This window comes from Ambystoma mexicanum, chromosome 2q (assembly GCF_040938575.1).
Source record: "Ambystoma mexicanum isolate Mex_15411 chromosome 2q, UKY_AmexF1_1, whole genome shotgun sequence".
NCBI classification, from domain to species: Eukaryota; Metazoa; Chordata; class Amphibia; order Caudata; family Ambystomatidae; genus Ambystoma; species Ambystoma mexicanum.
Genome location: NC_090924.1, coordinates 581,089,250 through 581,110,244, shown reverse-complemented (window position 1 = coordinate 581,110,244; position 20,995 = coordinate 581,089,250). Strand labels below are relative to the sequence as shown.

The 20,995-nt window shown below is 44.6% G+C and overlaps 1 protein-coding gene across 4 annotated transcripts in view; it reads right to left on the bottom strand.

Annotated features, from left to right (window-relative positions):
- The window catches only part of XYLB (xylulokinase), a 1,749,028-nt gene that overhangs the window by 1,500,332 nt on the left and 227,701 nt on the right, over positions 1-20,995 (bottom strand). For all 4 annotated transcript variants that reach the window (XM_069647728.1, XM_069647731.1, XM_069647730.1 and 1 more), the window contains one exon: positions 12,850-12,978. In XM_069647728.1, the coding sequence (XP_069503829.1) occupies positions 12,850-12,978 (129 nt within the window). The remainder of the gene's footprint in view (positions 1-12,849; positions 12,979-20,995) is intronic.

Here is a 20,995-nt window from a genome sequence, read left to right as displayed (position 1 = left end):
CCTAAATTTGGTCAAGACAGTGATGCCACTGTTTTACAGTTTATTGAAAAATATGTCACTTGTGAAATTCCATCAGAAGCCACAAATAGTGATCTTCATGCACAAATTTTACAATTTCAAAGACACAAATGTGGAAAATATTGTCGTCGCAAATACAAAAACAAAGGGAAATACTACACCAAATGCCGATTTGGTTTCCCTAGACCAGTTACAAATGTAGGTCAAGTGAACAACCTCATGTCTTCAGTTAGACATAGTGTTAAAGGTAAGTCACCTAAAAATACATATTACATAAAAAGAAAAGAAGAAGAAAAATATATCAATGATTATAATGCAATCATTGCCCACTTATGGAATGCAAACATAGATGTGCAGTACATTGCAGACAATTCTACTGGAGTTGCACGATATGTCACAGCATACTTAACTAAAGCAGAAAAGACAGAGCTCCAAGACCTCTGGAATGACCTGTCATCAGATAAAACAGTATCTCAGAAATTGTACAGCTTGGGCATAAAAATGCTCACCCATAGAGAATGTGGATCATATGAAGCAGCTGATCGTTTAACTAGTACTGCATTGTATGGTAAATCTGAAAATATAGTATGGCTAAGTCTTGGTCCAGCTAAATCTAGAAAAAGAGTTCTAAAATCATATGAAGATATAGAAACAATAGCCAAACATGATCCCAACAGCCAAGACATTTTAAAAAACAATGTATTGGACACATACTACCCAAACAGAAGTAATACTTTGGAAAACATGTGTCTATACCACATAGGCCAAAACTAAACATACAAAAATAATATGAAACCTGATGAAAAAAAAGGTAAATATAGAGTAACAAACTGTGAAGGCAGCTTAGTTAAACTCACTAAGCCAAATTTCATTAATCATATCAAATTGTCATTAAAGACTCCTCAAACATAAAGAAGTATATTACATGTCCCTGCTACAACTCTTCAAACCATGGAGAAAAGAAGAACAATTACTAGATAACTATGACTCATATGAGGATGCTTTCAAAGCAAATGAAAGCACTATAACTGATGGAAACTTTACACAGTACAAAACAATGTTGCACAATGAACAGCAACACGAAGAAGAACTCCAAGCCCAACTAGATAAGGATACTCCTGACAGTAGTCAACCTTCTGTAACAGGAAACCAAGAACCACTGGGAGAAACACTAATAACAAATGAGGCAGAATTAGCTATGATAGGATAAGGAAGACTTAACTATACTACAATCAAAACTAAACAATGAGCAAAGTAGCATTTTTCAAGAAGTAACAAAACAAATTGCACATGGTGTAAAACATGAAAATAAAGAATGTTCCTGCCATAATTATAAACCTATAATACTGTACGTCAGTGGTGAAGCTGGTTCTGGCAAAACATTCCTAATCAAAATCATTAGTAAGTTCCTTCAACAATTGACAAACAACAAACTGTCAGCTGTTGTCACTGCCCCCACAGGTTTAGCTGCCTACAACATAGGTGGTGTTACATTACAACGATTACTACTATTACCAGTAGAACAGAACAAATTAGACTATTACAAACTATCTGCAGAAGCTGCAATGGAATTACGCAGAGTATTGAAACAAATTAAAATGCTACTAATAGATGAAGTGAGCATGGTCTCCAACCTGATGTTAGCTTTGATTCACCTCAGATTACAATAAGTACTCAAAACAGACTATGAAGAGCTCTTTGCAGGAAAACGCATTATTGTTTTTGGAGATCTGCTTCAATTAACACCAGTAAAAGGTGAGCCTATTTTTAAAACATTAGGACACAAACTCTGCCGTAAAACTGTTGGCAGCATTGGAAATGTCAACCTTTGGCAACATTTCCAATACAGTGAATTAACAGAAAACATGCGGCAATCTGTAGATCTCACTTATGCCAACATATTAAAAAGTATCAGAGTTGGTATACTTTCTAAAGAAGCAGAAGCAATATTGAAAACCCGGCACATTAATGCACTTTATGGCGATAATGCATGTGCTACAGATGTTATGGAACAATTAGCCCACAAAAATGTCAATTGTATGGCCTTAATGCCAACTTTTGCAAGCTGTTTCAAATTCAATGAAATCATGCTAAGTAAAGAAATGGAACCAATCATGGAAATTAGCGCCACAGACAAACTAGATGTACATGGTATGACACTACCCATTTGTGACCAAGCCACAACAAGACTAAATACTTTAGAAAAATCAATCTTAAACACAGCAGGCTTAGAAAAGATATTAAAATTATCCTTAAATTGCAGAGTAATGCTTAAACGTAACGTTGACGTGGACCAAGGACTATTTAATGGAGCACTGGGTACAGTTGTTGGCTTTCAAACCTACCCACGCGACAACAAAATTCAGTTTGTCAATATACTCTTTGACAAACTTTCAGAAGTAAAAAGGATGGGACGCTCAACAGCTAGATTCCTTCTCTTCAAAGATATGTATGTACTCTAACTCTTGCATACGCAGTCACGATTCATAAATCACAAGGTCTTACCCTAGACAAAGCAATGATATATATTGGTAACACAGTCTTTAAAGAAGGCATGAGCTATGTAGCACTATCACGCTTACGTACACTTGACGGTCTATTTCTAATCAACTTTGATGCAAGTAAAATAAACGCTGATATTCCTTGCATTTTAGAATACAATAGACTTCGCTCACTATACACCCCCCACCTAAACACATATTCTGTTCCACAAAAAGTGAAACGTTATAAAAGAAAAATAAATCAAACAGAAATGCAACAGGATGTCACTGCAAATCCTCCAAATAGAGTAAAAGAAACTAATACTTCATCAAGTACCACAAGCAAAAAAGAATCAATTAGGGAAAGTAAACCAAGTACTTCTTTAAAGAAGGAAGACAAACTCCAAAAAAAGTAGTTAGATACAGAACTACCTGGACCATTTAAATTCTCAAATATAGTTGGTTTAAGTTGCTATGCAAATGTAGCAATGAATATTCTATTTCAATTACCACCAATTGTTGACAACATCTACTTACACAGTACAGACCCATTGTGTTTGCAAATGTTAGTACTTCACAGAAATGCAGCAAACAATCCTGACAACACATAGTGTTTTTGGAATAAGACAACAATTGGACTACTGTGCTGGAATGGTGAAATTCACTATAAATTCACAGGAAGATCCACAAGAATTTCTAATGTACTTAACTACAAGTACTGGAAAACAAAAACATACCTATAAATGAAATCTTTCAGATTTCATACATGTGGAAACATACATGCACTCTCTGCAACAATGTGACACAAGAAGAAATCCCCAATGAACGCTTCATATATATATCAATACCAAATTGTGAATCCATTCCATTTCAGCGACTTGTACAAAATGCAAACCATGGTAGATTATGCTCTACCTGCAATTCAGATAATCGCTCCACATTAGTAATACAAACACATAGTAAATACGTAATACTAATGCTTCTACGTTACAATGAAGATGGTACCAAAAACAACTGCAAGCTGACTGGATTCACACATGGTCAAAAATCACTTGGTAAGAAAACCTTCACAACAATAGGTATAATCTACCACGCAGGAGCCACAACCAATTCAGGGCACTACACTGCATCTATAAAAAAGAAATGTGGATGGTTTGAATGTAATGATAGTACCATTACTCTAAAGCAGAGATTACCAGGAAATCTTACAAACGCTTATTTGATGTTCTTAAAACCAAAATTTGATAACTAAACTGTATTTAAACCCTAAGTAAACTTGTGTTAAAAAAGTATAAACTGTTAGAATACTCCAAAAGCTATCTAACTGCTCAACGATTCTACAACAACTAATCAGATAAATGAATACCACTAAATTAGACCAAAAAATACAGTTAGAATACGCCAATTGGTATCTAACTGCTCCAAAATTTTATAATATGAAAACAAATAAATAATGTTACTGCTCCAAAAAAATACAACAAGCCAAAGTATAAAGCATTAGCCAGAAACAACAAGTGAACACTGAAAACAAACAAACAAATAAACTGTAGCATAACAGAAAAAGTTTTTTTTTTAATCCAACATGGATTTTTTTTTCTCCCACAGACCCAATGATTTTAGCAACAAATACAGAAACTGAGCAAATTGCACAGTACTCTGATTTGTAATCTACCAAATATGAGGGTCCAAAAAAAAAAAAAAGTATATTGATTATACAATGTAATAAGTCATTACAAAATACTAATACTAACATGCTATTTTCTTTTATCACAGAAATTAAGAAAAACATGGACTACCGCTACTAGACCAAACAGTAAGTATACAATAATAAGGAAAACCATAGCAGCATATCACATCCATAGTATCTAATACCTTTGTTCCTTATACATTTGTTTTTCACCCAAAGTTATAAGCAAATATGAATGTGATATGCTGCGGTGGTTGTTGCCAGGGCATAGAGTCTTGGGTGCATGGCCAAATGGCCATGCACCCAAGACTCTATGCCCTGGCAACAACCACCGCAGCATATCACATCCATAGAGTCCAACATTTCAACTATGGTCTATGGAAACTTTTAATGTCCGCGGACATTATGAGTGTTCTTAGAACACTTTCAACTTGACAACGAACAATACGGACAGTGTCCTCAAGACACCCCCATTTTGTTTATTTGCGAACATTTCAGGACACTGCGAGTGTTCTTAGAACACAATCAACTTGCCAGCGAACAATACGGACTACGCCTTCAGGACACCCCCTACGAACATTTCAGGACACCGCGAGTGTTCTTAGAACACATTCAACTTGACAACGAACAATACGGACAGTGTCCTCAGAACACCCCCATTTCGTTTATTTGCGAACATTTCAGAACACCATGAGTGTTCTAAGAACACATTCAACTTGACAACGAACAATACGGACAGCGTCCTCACGACACCCCCATTTTGTTTATTTGCGAACATTTCATGACACCGCGAGTGTTCTTAGAACAGTTTGTTTGCTTGCGAACAAAACTGACACATATTGAGTCCTCAGAACACCCCCCATTCAGTTTATTTAGAACATTTCAGAACATCCGTGATGTCCGCAGACAAATCGAACACAAAAAGAACTTCTAACACATAAAAAACACAACTTTCATCCTATCTCATACACTCCCACCCTGCCCAAACACTCCTACACACCAACACACTCTACTAAATACAAATTTTGAACAAAGTTTCACCGCGCTGTCCGCGGACGACCGCGAATCCAAGATGGCGAGCGCTACCGAAAATCTGACGCGCTTCACGCTCCACGCCGTCCAATCAGCGAACACGTTGCATGTCCGCGAACATCACGCAAGCCGATTGGCCAATCAGGACACTGTCCGCGGAGCGAACAGGGAAGTCCGTCCGCGGACCGAACACAGATATCACAAATGTTTTTTTACCTACTTTTTGGTCATTTTAAAATAAAAACTACTGGACGGATTTTCACAAAATTTGCAAAAGCACGCTTTCGGAACCAAGCCGCTGCTCCTGGTCCAAATTTGGTGAAAATCCGTCCAGCGGTTTGGGCTGTAGACGCGAGCAAACATTTTTTCCCATTCAGTCTATGGGAAAAAAAAAGTTTTGGGACCCACCCTATAACTTTGCCCCCCCTGGACGAATCCTCACCAAACTTTGCAAAAAAAATTCAGAGTGACCCAAATACTTGCAAAGTTTGGTGAGGATCCGTCCAGGGAGAGCGAAGTTATAAGCCGCCCAAAAAGTGCTCTTCCTATGGAAACAGCAACTTAACCATAACTACATGGCCACTACCGTGGCCATGTAATATATATATATATATATATATATATATATATATATATATATATATATATATATCACACTTTTATAAATAAATTAATATTTGATAGAACACTTATGAATATGACAGTGATCAACAATGGATAATATTACACTAGCACACTTTTTTAATTACTTCGGAGTTGGTATAGAGAGGATAAGGTAGCTGAGAATGCTTTATGGTTTCAAGGAAATGCAATGATGGAAAAGAATGCAGCACAGAAATAAACTGATATGGTTTCAACAAGAGATCATATGATCACTTTTTCCCTTGTGGCAATTCATTTCCCCCCCTATGCAATATGAAGAGATGGAAGAGGAGCACACAGTTTTCAGGAAGACAATCACAATACAATACAAATTCTAGTTCCCCCCTAGCAAGCATGGAGCAACCGGTATGGTTTTAAAACATGCAGAAATACAAATGTGATTTACAATGAAGTGAAAATATGCTAAAAATGTTTTTAGTTCCCTTTAGGAGATTCAGGAAAGGCGGCAGCTACTTTGAATTAGTTCGGGTCAACACTAGCAATGATTCATGAGGGATTGTCGGGTTGAAAACGAATTTCAGCAGTTGCAGCATAAGACAGCTATTTTTGACAGGTGAAGAAGTTTGAGTCAAATTGCAATTCGCGGCACTTTTTTCGAGTGCGTCGAGCGCAATTACGGAAACACTGAGTAGAAGAAAGTCGTGGGCTTGTTGGAGAGCTTAGATTCTTAGCTTTAAGATGACAGTTAAATCTCGTTCCTAGCACGTATGGATCAGAAGATACAGACAATTTAGTGGAGGTAGATTCTCAAAATTAAAGTGAAGCTCAGAATGACAGATGGCACTTTCACAGGTTTGAAATCACAGAATAGACACACAATTTCTATGCAGTTCTAAATTGGTGGAAATGGTTTGAATTAGTTTATTTTAAACTAAGAGATTGGTTTTGCACAGCTCTGGCTGGATACTCGCTCCTAATTTTGGAAGGAATGGGCCTCGTCACAGATCTGGTCAACAGGTTTAGCTGCGGTTCTCTCTGCTCTGCTGGTCTGGATCTCTGGTTCTGGCAAAAGTTCTGGCACTGCACAGCGGTCTGGTCTGGGTCTGGTCTGCGGTTGGGATACAGCTCTGCTTTATGGGTCTGGTACTGGCACCGCGGTCCGGTCTGGGTCTCTGGTTTCAGCAAAAGTTCTAGCCAGAAGCGAACAGCACAGCCCGGCTGTTTAATATCAGGTTGCAAAAGATTTTGAGGCCTGCTGAAAATGATTCAGCTCGTGGATTGGCCCCTCTGCTTTAAGTTCTGGAGTCTGACTTCTAAGTTCTGGTCTCTGGATCTGTCTGGATTTGAAGTCTGGAGTCTCCATTCAAAGTGCTTCGCAAGAAAGTGGAAAGTGAATCTCCACCTGGGTCTCAATGGCTCTTTTTATAGGTCTTTTGAAAGTGGGTGGGAAGGCTGACTTTCTATGCCCAAGCCTCTGAGGATCCTGATAGGTTATAGGATTCTCTGTCGCCTGACTGGGGAACAGAGTTGCGAGTCATCCAGTGCTACCAATTTACAATCTATTGAAGAAACGCCTCTTTGCTTTTGCTTAGAAAATTAATTTTTCATAACTAACAGTTACACACGTCGTTGAAATGACATGTACACATCACAGATTGCTTAAGGTACAGTTTGTTTCAAGGCACAGGTTTCTACGAGCTTGGGTTTAGAAAGGACAACATTTTGCGCTTTTTAGTGACTTTCGACATATTGGTTTTTCCTCAAAATGTACACAGACCTGCACCCTCTCCCTGAGCATATTAATATAAGTTATCATGTCTCTAGCACAAACACCGTACCCACAATATTCATAAATCCTGGGGTTCGGCCTCAGAACATCACACAGAGTTGAACTTAGTCTCAATTTGTAGGTACAATTTTCATATTAAGAATCTCCAAATTGTACATTTCTGTAAGCTTAATACAATATTTTATAAGCAATTTAATAAACATACATTTGCCCTTAATGGAATTCACATCTGAGTCTGGGTCCGTCCCCAGGAGCTTGGCTTGACTCAGAGATCAAATGTATTCCTTCCCCCAGAGCAACTGTTGACAATTACACCTCAAATCAGCATATCCTATTCAGCTGATGAGTCTATTGTGTTGCCTGAGGTCAGCAGAGCAGGGTGCCACTTTGCATCTGATTAACAGAAACCTGTGATCTCCTTGTGCTGTTGCTGGTAGGGGCAGGTGTGAATGTTTCCCATGGACAGAGGCCTCTTGAACTTTTAATTGAATCAGACTGCCTTCTGATGTGGGGCCTGGGAACAGTAGGTGTTAAGAATTCTTATTAACCAGCAAGGCTTTGAAGTTTCCAGCTAACTCAGGTTCCTTGTCAGCTCCTGAAATACAGGCCTCCTGTCAGAGTTTATACCGCTAGCGCCGGTTAGTGTCGAGCACCGGTAATGCACCCCTTTTTGGGAGCTGTCTTGAATTAATGCATTTCAGATTTTGAACAGCACCATATTTCTTTGCACTGGTTTTTGCTCTGTGTGTAGCCAAATGATAGGGCCTGGCAATGGTCTCTTGTATTAACATTAACAGAGGCAAAAATGGATGGCAACCTATTTTTCATGTTTTCCCTGTGCATTTTCTGGGGAGTTCTGGCCATCATGATGTTTTCAATGCCAGTAATGCACAGTTCTGTGGTAGTGCTTGGATGCATGGGTAAAAACATCACACAACCTCCAGTGGTCATCCCATCGTTTCCGACAGTCCCTCACAGTCTTCAGTGTCGTGCCCACTGCATAGGACTTTGCTGGCCACTTCAGTCCATATTTCTTTCTTGCGCAGCAGTGCAGGCCTGCGCATGTCCCCTCCAAATACTTCCTCTGCATTTTCCACAAGGGTGTCGGCGAGCATGTTTAGTTCAGGCTCACTGAACCTTGGTTTGCACCGCCGGATGTTTCCACGTGCTGATGCTCCTTCACTGTCCAACTCCTGTGTGTGGAGGATTGCAATGGATTGTGTTTTTTGAGATGGCCGCCAGTGAGTTTCCCGTTCCGGCGGAATGACGTTACTTCCGGTTCCGGTGTTGACGGTACCAGTGTTTACGAATTGTTGGTGCCGGTGGTGGTGTTAACGGCATCGATGGTGCCGTTATGTGGGTTTCTGGCAGCTTCACCGGTATGCCGGTGCTACCGTTACCAGCATGCCGATTAGTACGGCATTGCATGCTCGTAATCAGCCATTGTATCCACACACAGTGCATGCCGGTATTTTTGGTGTTTTACCAGCAATAATGAGGCCCAATGTCACAAACAACTTTGTTCAATAAGGCCTCTACTAGTTTATCCAGTCTCTGGGGATATTGGAAGTTGTCTCTTAGGTCAAGGCAACTTCCAAGAATGTTGGTCTCTGAGGTTTCCTGGTCATTCAGGGTCTTCAATTTCAGGAAGGCAGTGAGCTTTTCCAGCCCCACTCGCGTTAGTTGCATTTAGGATATAGGTGTCTCTCACCCCTACAGTTAGGTGTCCCTCACCCCTACAGTTCTTTGGTTAACTCCTTGCGGGCTATGGTCATGTTTGGCCCTTGCGGTTTCTTGTTTAAGTCCCTCCAGCTTGTATGCTTATCTGCCCGGTTGGAGACTCTTTTCAGAGGCAATGGGTGTCTCCCATCCCTTCAGTTCCTCAGTTGTCCCTTCATATGATACAGGTCTTCTCGACCAGGGTGGTTCCTCGATTAGCCTCTCACAGGCTACAGGCATTGGCAGCCCTCCTGGTTTTGCAGTTTGTCCGTTGTGGATGATAAGCATCTCTCGCCTCTTCGGTTCCTCGATTGGTCCCTCTGAGGTTGCCCATCCTGGGCTTCAGCCTGGGTTAGCTTCCCCATGTGGGAATTTGCAGCGTCGGCATCTCCAGACACAGTTTGCCTTAGCTGGCAGCAATGATAGGCTCACTGCCTCAACAGTCCCATGTAGTATGGGGACTTTACCTTAATCAGAGCTGCGACATCCTTCTCCCACCTTGGCGTATGTCTTGCGCTGGACTCCTCCCTTGCATGGCTCCTCTCAACTGAGCTTCATCCTGCTCGGTGGATGTTCTCCTCCTCTTTGGATCTGTGGCCGAATTTGAGTTTTACTATGGATTGTGTGAGGGTGTAGAAGAAGGAGACTGATGAGCGGTGGTCATGTTTGGGGATACAAAATTATTTATAGAAAAAAATAACCTCTCTCTCCCTACTTCTAAGGGCTTGCCCTGCCTCAACCTAGATAAACTGAAGTGACATGTGAGAAAGTCCGTCCAAAATATATGTTCTCAGTCCTCCGTCAGAAACCTAACACTCTACCCCTAATACCTAAACCAAAAGTCTATAACAAAAGTAAATTTCCTTCACCAAGAGAAAGTCACCCTTCTCCTGGGGTCTTGTTTTAGTTTTATTGTGATAACAATTCTTTCAAACCAGGGCCAGGGGAATTACTCCCTTCCCCTAGTACCTTTATCACAGTTATCCACAGCGTTCCCTCAGCACTTTCACAGAAAATTTGCATCAGTTCCTTCAGCTCTTTCCAGGAAGTAGAAAAGCTTGCAGCCTTATTTGCCTTCCCTTGAACGTCCGGACAACCAATGTCTTTTCTAAGCTCCTCTGTATGTGAGGAAACCCCTACACCAGTTTACGTGAGCAGTGGTAATGGTTGGGCCACTGCAAACAAGGGAGATGCCTCCCAAAGCACTCTGCTGGAGCAGTGGTTTTGGTTGGGCAACTGCGACAAGTGAGATGCCTCCCGTTGCACTCTGCTTGAGCAGTGTAATGGGATTGGCCACTGCGATGAGAGAGATTACTCCTGATGCACTCTGCTGGAGCTGGGCATCTTGCTAGACACCACCCTGTCTTCCCGCCATTCCCATTACCTGTAGTGCCTTGAGGACACAGCTCTGGTTCTTCCAGGATCTTTTCTCCTTCTCTCTTCCTGCGCAGCTCCACGGCAGGCTTGTGGTCTCGGCATTGTTTCTGGACACAACGGACCACCTTCCTGCAGTCACGCCACCACCAAGTAAGTCAGCTCCCTGCCAGCTCTCAGGACGCCCAGCAAACTCTTCTCCTTTCTCTCTTGCTCCCCGAGGGATAAGAGTGCCCTGGTTGCAGCGTTCCAACTTTGAACTTCGCAGGCTTCAATCGCATACTCCTGGTTCCACAATGAGATCTCCATTGCCCGTTCTCGGTTTCCTAGCACCTTCTCTGGAAGTCTCTTTGGCACTCTTCATGCCTCCAGGGAGCCACCTCATTACAGTACTTGGCTGGCTTTTCATCTGGGTTCTCCACATGCCTCTCACATTCTTCTTCATCTCAGTAGGTCTTATACTTGTCACAGTCATGGGTTTACAATAACACATGGTTCTACTATTAATGGTGGAGGAAAAAGGTAACAATGAGTGTAGGGGTGTATGTGCTGTGGTGGTGGTATGTAGGCTTTTCCCCAGGTGGACGTCCTTATCCCCATGAGGTCTTCCTGCATTTTATCACCTGTATGGGGACTATCGGGTAGCGGCCTCACCTCCCTAGCCTCATAAGAAGGGAGAAGTGACGAGACCTGGTCAATCGTCACAATTAGGAGAAACAACCTGGTTGGTCTGAGTGTTCAGTGAAAGGCGGCACTATATCAGGTCAGAAATCCAACCTCTCACCTTAAAAGGACCCTGTACATAAGGTTCCTTCTTAGTCCCTAATTATCCTACAAACATGTTGGACTGTAAGGAAAGGGGATGAGGGATGTTGATGTCATCAGGGCATTCCTTGATCCCCGAGGGAGGGAGGAGAAGGGTGCACCCCCAGTGGAATCCTGCTTCCCCTGTCTCCTAGGAAGCATGTTGTGTAGCAGGCTCGCCTCCCTAGTCCCAAAGAGGGTGACTCCCCCTTGGGCTGAAGGGACAAACTCCCTGGATTTGTCACAAAGGACAGAGAGTGGGCCCCTCCCAATGCCCATACTCCACCTCTGGGGCAGGAATGGCTCTTGTGAAAACCCTGGCAGGCCTCCCATCCCAGGCTGAAAGGGCTACCCCTCCCCTCTAAACAGGGTCAGGTTCCAGTACATACAAATAATCCTGATGCTTTATGATAACAGAACCCCCAAATGTTGATCAAAAACTAATTAGGGTGCTGAGACAAATGAGAGTTAATCTCATCTCAATCGTACAATCTCTTTCGGCTGCCCAATGAAATATGTTTTGCTATCAAGCAAATGTGTTTTGTCTGTGAAAACAGCCATGGTTGCCGGCAACAGTGGGTCTTCCATTTTCCCCCAAAGCATCCTGCACATGCCACTTTCTGCATTCACATTCCTTCACAATGAGGTTCTGCAAACCCTGTACAAGAGTGCACTTTGCTTAGTTCAACGTTTCCATCTCTATATTTTTGCTAATGTCCTTCTTACGCTTTTTGCCCTGAAATCAAATCAGTTCTCAGCTACATATTAAATATAGTAATCTATTCATTAGCATTTCCAAACAGATGCAACCTAATTTTGTGAATAGATCAACATCTGAGCGGACAAATAATGAGTAACCATGTTCTACACATACATAAAAATTCATGTGTGTACGTTTATCACTTGTTTTGTATACATTTAATGTGTCTGGTAGCTCACAGTCTAAGTAGCAAGCTGAATGTTTTACATATAGGTCTCTAAGCACTGTGGTGTCTGAGGGTCTTGGCCTAATGGTTAGTATTTTATAAACTGAGATGTTTGGGCATGAAATCTGCAAAACGTTCCAAAGACATAAGCAGCCATCGTTACTTGGAAAAATGAGTGTCACAGCCTACCATGAAGGGAAAAGGGTGTGGGGGAATAAGGGAAACAACCCCAATTCAAGAAAAAGGGAGTTGTGCTACATCATGAAAGCAAATGCTTAGGTGTGTGCTTCTAAGCAGTGTGTGATGATTTTTAAGAACTAAATCAATTAATTCTGTGGTATGTGCATACCAAAATCACAAGCATTCCACGAACCACATTGTATAAAATTATGAGTAGCTTTAAAGCAGAAATCATACCTCGTAGGCCCTAGAACCAGTAAGCGATGCCAGATTCTGTGCACCTCCAACAGCGTCTTCTAGATGACGGCACTCGGCGGTTGTACTAGAATCCATCCAGATGGGGCTGTCACTGATGACGAAAGAAGACTGAAAAGAGAACATCTTGAGAAGGTTAGTCTCAACACACAAAGTTTAATATGTGGGAAGACATCATGAAGTAGACACAGACAAGTGAATAAAGTCTGGGCTATAAACTTTTATTAAATCAAATGTAGGGTTGGAAAAATACTAACTTGTATTATGCTAAGGTAGGATTTCCCTAGTCCAAAGCAAATGTCTGTCTGTGTCCAAAATCTATACTTGCCCTCACAGCTAATTGTATACAATGTGTAGATGTCAGCATCATAATAAGTAGTGTTCAAATAAAAGTTGAGAGCTTCTTCCAGCTCTTGGTTTGTTAAGGGTTTCCCTTTCAAAATAGTTCACAATGCAAATTGGTTCAAGTCTTTTCCACCCAGGTGATCCTCCCTTGGATATCCACCCTCAGGGTCAGGATCCGATAGCATCGGCCTTTCCCTGGCCATCTGGGGGAGGATATTTTGGGGAAAGAAGTTAGGACGCCCTCAGATTCGTCACAATGACTAATGTGTACTGTGGGGAGAAAGTCTGGAATTTAACATTTTATGTACTCCCCTAACAAACTGCGGCATTATAATATTGAGTAGCGTGAGGAACAGGTAATTCGTCCATTCTCCCCAAAAGGGATCCCCCACACCCCTCTGTGAGGCTACGGAGCTGAGCCTGCTCTGCAATACACTCCCTAGGGGCAGAGACAAGTGGGACCTCACAGAGAGACTCCTCCTTGGTGGACAAGGACTCCCAATCCTGCGAGCAACTCCCTAAACCATTTCGCATGATGGCATGCATGGGACTATCGAATATGCAAAGTAGTGTTAAGTTCTGAGACTGGTTGAAGAGAGTGCAAGGCAAACAAACCTGAGCGAGAGGAATGCATACGTAGGTAGAGGAGGCCCCATGGAAGAATAAGAGCTGGAAGAGGCCGAACAGGAGAGAGCTATGAGGACCTTGACATTCAGAAGTGCTCTGAACACGGCAAACAAAAGCTGGAAAATCAGCATGTGCAGAAAGTGAAAAGCACAGAAGCAAGTGAAGAGGACGTTATGGTGGGAAGGCTGCCAGTCTAACAACACAGACACTGTACAACCAAGATTTGGAAAACGCTCCGGTCACCTGTTGAAGTGACAAGAGAGAACAAAAGAACCACAAAGAGAAGACACCAGCAGAAATGTTCCCTCTAAACTGTGCGCTTGCCCAGATTCCTTCTGGGTGCCGCTCAGAAGAGTTTTAGAAGTGCACACAGACAATTCCAACCTTCTCAAGAATTGATAAGGCACAAGCCACACCAGTTACATGACATTTACTTTCTCCCTAAATAAGCTAAATTATTCTTATATCTGATGTAGCCTAATTACATCAACCTAGTGTAAAAACCTAAAAACTCTGAAAACAGAATACACCATCAAGAAGTTAAAAAACATATGAAAAAGCTGCCCCATGAACAGAAGATCTAACTAAGATATGCCTGCACACTTTAACCAAATAACTTCCCCTTCCACAGATGACTTGTATACTTGACTCTAGCACACTTAAACCTTATGACTAACTTCTGCACCAGGCCACATCTAGACATCGCAGTACAACCTTGACTCTGTCTGCCTTGGCTCTACGAAAGGTTACCAGACCTGTACCTACATCCACATATTTTATGTTTGTTGTAGTATGAATAATATTCAAGCACTAGAACTTCTGCGATGGTATCTAGTCATTTCATCAAAAATAGTTTCATCGGGGGGGCGTGGTCAGCGAGAGCACGATGAGGACATGATCCCTCAGAGCTCCCGGGGCTGCCAGCTGTATCCTAACTATCCTGTGAAAACGGGCACTTCTCGGCCAAAACGACACCCATGGGCAGGGGAACTGTGCCGCAGCTGTGCGCTGCACTGGGAGGCTGAACCGGAGTTCAGGCAAAGAGATAATCGCAGTAACAGCTTGCGACGTCTGCGGTCACTTAAAATGGCCGCCGCGACGGTGAGGCGGGGAAGAATGGCGCCGGAGAACTGAATCGACATAGACGTTGGCGGCTGTGTTCGCGCCTGCCCGGTCGACACTGAGTCCGGAGAGGGGAAAGGCGCTGCTGAATAAAGAGGGCGCAGACAAGAACGAACATTGGCAACCTCGTCTCAGAGCAGGACGGCCCGGCCCTGCTTGGAGGCACAGGCACCGCTACACTGATTCGGGTGAAAGCTGGGCAGGAGACGAAGCCTGGCCTGCCCGCACCTCTCACGCCTTGCCGCTTCAGCGGCGACACAGAGCGGGGCCTCCTGACACGCTGCTGAGCACGTGAGGCATTGTCTATCAGCCCGGATACCTCGCAGAATCTGTCCCCGGCAGCACCATAGCGCACTGGACACGAGAGAGAGAAGCCAAGCCAACACAGACTAGAACGACTCCAGCGGCGTGCACCGCCCGACGAACCGGAGGCAGCCGTGCGGACCTCCTCCCCGCTCAACCTGCTGCCTGCTGGACAACGCATATTAAATTAGTGCAAGCGCATGGTTTCACGCGTTGAACAGCTGATCTCCAAGAGGCATAGAACACCACTGCGTATGTTTTAAAACATTCATATGGCGATAAACGATGCGGATTATACTGCGGTTCAATAGGGGCCAATTATTTGAAGCCTGGACATAAGCCCCACAATACACAGCTTTCAAGTGGGGCGCCAAGGACGGGCAGCTGGTGGCGTGTACGGCGTGGACGTAGTGACACCCACCGGAGGGGGCAGCCGAAGGAGCAATGACTGTTGTGACACTGACGGCTCCCCACCGTTGCCCCTGCTTCTACGTCAGACGAGGCGTGAGACCTGCCACGACCGCCTCTGTGGAGTTGCTGGGGTATCAAGCATAGGCCACCGACCCACCGGGACCCGCGGTGGGATCCCGGGCACTGCACTACGCGTTGAGCGCCTGCTGTAGCTGCATCAACCCCGGCCCACTGCTCCTCTTCCCGCACTGTCGGCGGAGGGCCATAGCGGTAAGGAGAGGGGGGGGTGGCGTGAGGAGGGGTGACAAGAAGATGGGACATTGCCCGCCTCCCCCCCACAGTTGATCCCACACGATAAAATGAGCCAAGCGCCTGGGCAGAAAGTCAGGCACCAGGAGAGTGGCCCAAGACCAGAGTAAATTGAACTCGTCGCTGGTGGTGGGAGGCAAGAGGTGAAAACAACACGCTGCAACATCAAGCACATACGCTCTGTGAGGGCCTACTGGGAACGGGCATAGCCACCCAGACGGGCCTCGGTATACTGCCTATACCAGACAGAGGTGCCACAGCGGGGGTCCATACGGGCATTGGCACCCTGCTGTTTCCAGTGGAGGGTTGCAGCTCATAGCGATGGCACACCGCGGCAGCAAAAGCAGAGTATCCATTCCCCCCCGCCCTCGATGTGAGGTACAAGTTGGAAGGAACTCGATGCATATTGTGAAATGCTATAACCCATCGATACAATATACAGCAAGCAAGCGGATCATACACCCATAGTGAGAACTGCAAAGTATCGCTGAATAGTGCGAAATGACCATTATTACCTGAGCACCCGTACGTGCAAGTCCGTATCCAGTGCAACCCCGGAGGGGCCCTTGTGACCTGTGGTCACCCCAGTAATAAAGTGACACTGGAACATCACTAACACAACCGACGCAGATCCACGTGACCATCATCCATACAGCACCAAGACCCAGCAAAATCACCCCCGACCCATCTGCCTTTCCATCCCCGTCACTGCCTTTTCCCTTCTTACGGGGGACGAACCTCTACCGACACCATACCGAATATCCGGAAATGGGGAAAGATAAGCACAGGAAGACCTCTAGGCAAAGCAGAATTGAGCAGTACGCTACCACACCATCGACTTGCTCCCCGGAGCGGCTGCCATTATCTGAATCAGACCTCATGGAGGAAGATATCTCCCTTAGAGACATAATGAGTGCCATTGCCAGCTCTAGAACTTCAATGGAGAAGAAGATGGACAGTATCGGCGCGGACGTGTCCCTACTAAGGCATGACCTGCAAAAGTTGACCTCACGCACTGGGGAGGCGGAGGCACGGATCTCGGAAACCGAAGACAACTTACGGGGGTTGAACTGCAATATGTCCGGCATGCTGGCATGCATTAAACTCCTAGAAACGAGAGTGGATGACAGTGAAGGCAGATCTAGGCGAAACAACATTCATATACTCGGCCTTCCCGAGAAGGCAGAAGAGGCCTGCATGGAACTATTCCTCGAGGAATGGGTTGTGGACACATATGATGCACAATCCTTCTCCAGGTTCTTCTCCATTGAGCGGGCCCATCGCATCCCAAACGGCAAAATCACCCCAGGGGCACCGCCGCGCACAGTCATTGCAAGATTCCTAAACTATAGGGATAGGGACAAGTTTCTGCAGCTGGCGAGATCAAAAGGGACAGTCACGTATAACGGCTCAAAAATCGCCTTCTTCCCTGACTTCACCAGAGAAGTGCAAAAAGCACGCCAGTCATTCGACCCACTCAAGAAACGCCTGCACTCAATGGGTGTTAAATAAGGGCTAATCTTCCCTGCCCAGTTTAAGATATACCACAAGGGCACATCAGTGCACTTCACAGACCCTAAGGAGGTGTGGCGCTGGGCCGAGAGGCATATAGATGGCGATTGGAGCTCTGAAGGGAGGAGGAAAGGAGATCGCAATAGACCACATCCTGAGCGTCCTCCAGACATGGATCTGCAGCAGCAACAACAAATTGAGAATCTGCAGCAAGGAAATGCATAGATAGCTGCAACGGCCACTTAAGATGCCCAAAGCACTGCAAAGGTAACGCAAAGGAGCCCACGCTCCACAATGTATACTAAGATATAAGACATACCAAAGCTGGTGGCCAACCGAACAGCCACCCCCCAGACAAGGTAACAAACCCAAAGCACCACAAAAGGGTGTTACTCCGCCGGCTCTAAGATATATACGAACTGCAGAACCCAGCGAAAGCAGGGCGGGCACATGTAGGATAAAGTTTGGTTGTTTGGAAGTTATGATGGGCCGACAGATCCGTCAGTTGGGGAAGGAGTATGGGGAGGGGGGAGTTGGAATTATTGTTTTTATTCAATGTTTAGCATACAATGGCATTATGAGCTCAACGAACAGGGCAAACGCAGTGAAACGGCCACGACTGCAATCAAAGAAATGCATATGTGTATATAAATTCCAGACAATCAATGGCACCTGAGACTGTTTCAAACGAAAAGAGGCTAACACTCATGTCATGGAACGTGAATGGGTTAGGATCCAGTATCAAAAGAAGATTGGTACTGCTGCATATAAACAGGCATTACCCGGATATAGCTTTCCTGACCGAAACGCATCTAGCGGGAAACGCTTGTAAATTCTTCCAAAGATCTAACTACCACACAGCGGTGCATGCAGGTTTCTCTATGGGAGCGAGAGGGGTGCTCATATTAATTCACAAAAGACTTCCACTGGAGATCTCGCATGTAACGCAAGATAGAGGTGGTCGTTATGTACAAATTCAGGCAACGCTCTGGAGTCAAACCCTGGCCCTCATGGCAGTATACTCCCCGCCAACCCTCCTTAGTACTCTGTTATCCGATATTACCCCCATCTTGTCAACAAATTCCACAGACACATGGGTAATAGGAGGGGACTGAATCTCCGATCACTCTCTATTATTACTTGCACTGGAAACAGAGAGGCCACGTCTGCCTCCTACATGGCGGCTGAACTCTTACTACCTGGGGTTCCCAGATTTACAAGAGAAGATAGAGGTAGCCACCTCCAACTACTTTGAATTAAATGCAGACTCGGTTGAAGACCCTAATATACTGCGAGAGGCATACAAGCCAGTCCTACAAGGTGAAATCATTTCGTGGACATAGGCTAAAAAAAAAGGCAAAACTTGAACGGATCATTGAAGCCGAAAGAGAGGTAGTGTCCAAGGAATCAGAACACATCGCCAATAGCAGCCCCGAGACGAACAGTGCCCTCATATTGGCGCAGAAGTAGCTGCACAACCTGTCTCTGGACTGCGCGAAAAAAGCGCACAGCACCATGAAGGCACGCCTGTACGAAACAGGGGAGAAGGCAGGCAAAATGCTTGCATGGTTGGAAAGGCGAGACGAAGGACATCAGAAGGTGAAGTGCATTAGAACATCGGATGCAGAACTAGTCTCCTCCGACGCTGACATAGCTGAGCGCTTTGCTGACTTTTACGAAGATCTTTATAAATCCCCCACTGACGCAGCAACCAGCACCATACTGGATGGTATTGAACTTCCAATACTCACCACGGAGCAAACCAATATGTTAGCAGCAAAATAACAGTGGATGAAATATCGGCAGCCATCGCCCAACTCCAAACAGGCAAAACCCCAGGACCCAATGGCTTCCCACTTGACTTTTGGAAAAAGATAGACCATTTAGACATACCCACACATCTGCTTAATATGTTTAAACACTCCCTAGCAAAGGGCGAGCTCCCACCAGATCTATGTAAGGCCACCATTATAGTGATCCCCAAAAAGGGCAAGCCCCCAGATGAATGCACTTCCTATCGGCCCATATCCCTAATCAACGGTGAAGCTAAAATACTGGCAAAGTACTAGCCAATAAACTACAAACGGCCATTACAACACTAATCCACTCGGACCAATGCGGCTTCATGCCTCAAAGGTCAACAAGAATGAATATTCGCAGGTTGCACCTGGCATTGGAGAGGGCACCCGCTTTACAACAATCACTGGCGCTATTAGCCATAGACTTTCAAAAGGCCTTTGATTCAGTTTATTGGGAGGCTTTATGGGCAATAATGCGTAAGATGCAATTCGGGGAATCATTTATAAATTAGGTCCAGCTTCTTTACAGCAATCCGTCAGCAGAAGTGAGAGTGAACGGTTGGCCCTCGCGCAGCATACGACTGGGAAAGGGCACCAGGCAAGGATGTCCGCTCTCGGCAATGCTGTTCGCATTGTTAATAGGACCATTAGCGGTCATTCTGCGGGGCACGAGCATGTGGACTGGCTTCCGTTGGAGTCCAAACTGGGAGGACAAGATATCCCTTTACGCAGACGATCTCCTGGTATACTTACGCAACCCGACGGTCTCCTGCCCTATAGTCACTCAAATATTAATAAACTATGGAGCCTTCAGCGGTCTCAGAGTGAACTGGGCCAAATCCGTGCTCTTTCCGGTGAAGGGAGTAGACTGTATACCAGCATCTGAACCCCCATACCAAATCGAAACCATACAGTTTCGCCATCTGGGTATCATAGTCACGAATAGGCTGGATAACTATCTGACCCATAACCTACATCCATTGATTAAAAGATACGTGCAAGATGTGGCCCACTGGGAAGCACTACCACTGACATCATTAGGCAGAGCAGCACTCTTCAAGATGCTAGCCCTACCCCGGTTCTTGTACATCCTCCAACACGTAAACTCCTATGGGGAGGGAAACATCCGAGGATAGCTCTTAAAACCCTCCAACTTTCAGTCTGCGAGGGGGGAATAGGACTCCCGAATATCCAAATATATTACTGGGCGTCCCAAATGGCGACGGTAAATGATATACTACACGGTAACCTGATCATCCCACATATAAGGGCCGAACTAGCGGCACGACACGATATGTCCCCGATTGAAAGTCTCTACAAAAGGCAGACTTGCCCTCTTGAAAACACGATAGTAGCGCACACGGCCCTACTATGGAAGGACGTGCATAAACATATGGGATGGGACAACAAAATCACCCCATTCCAGCCCATCTGGAACAATGCCCACCTCACAAGCCTCAGTAACCTCCCGAAATGGGTAGCAGCCGGTATACAAACCATCCAGCAAATTTATGCAAACAATCAGATAATACAGTTCGCCGTGATCTCGACTACATATGATCTTCCAGTCACCGAAAGCTATCATTATGGGCAACTACAGCATGCACTCATCGCACACAGGGATCAGCTGGCAGACATGCCAGAGTGTACACCAATAGAAAGAAACATAGTTTTAGACAGTGTTAGCAACAAGGTCACAT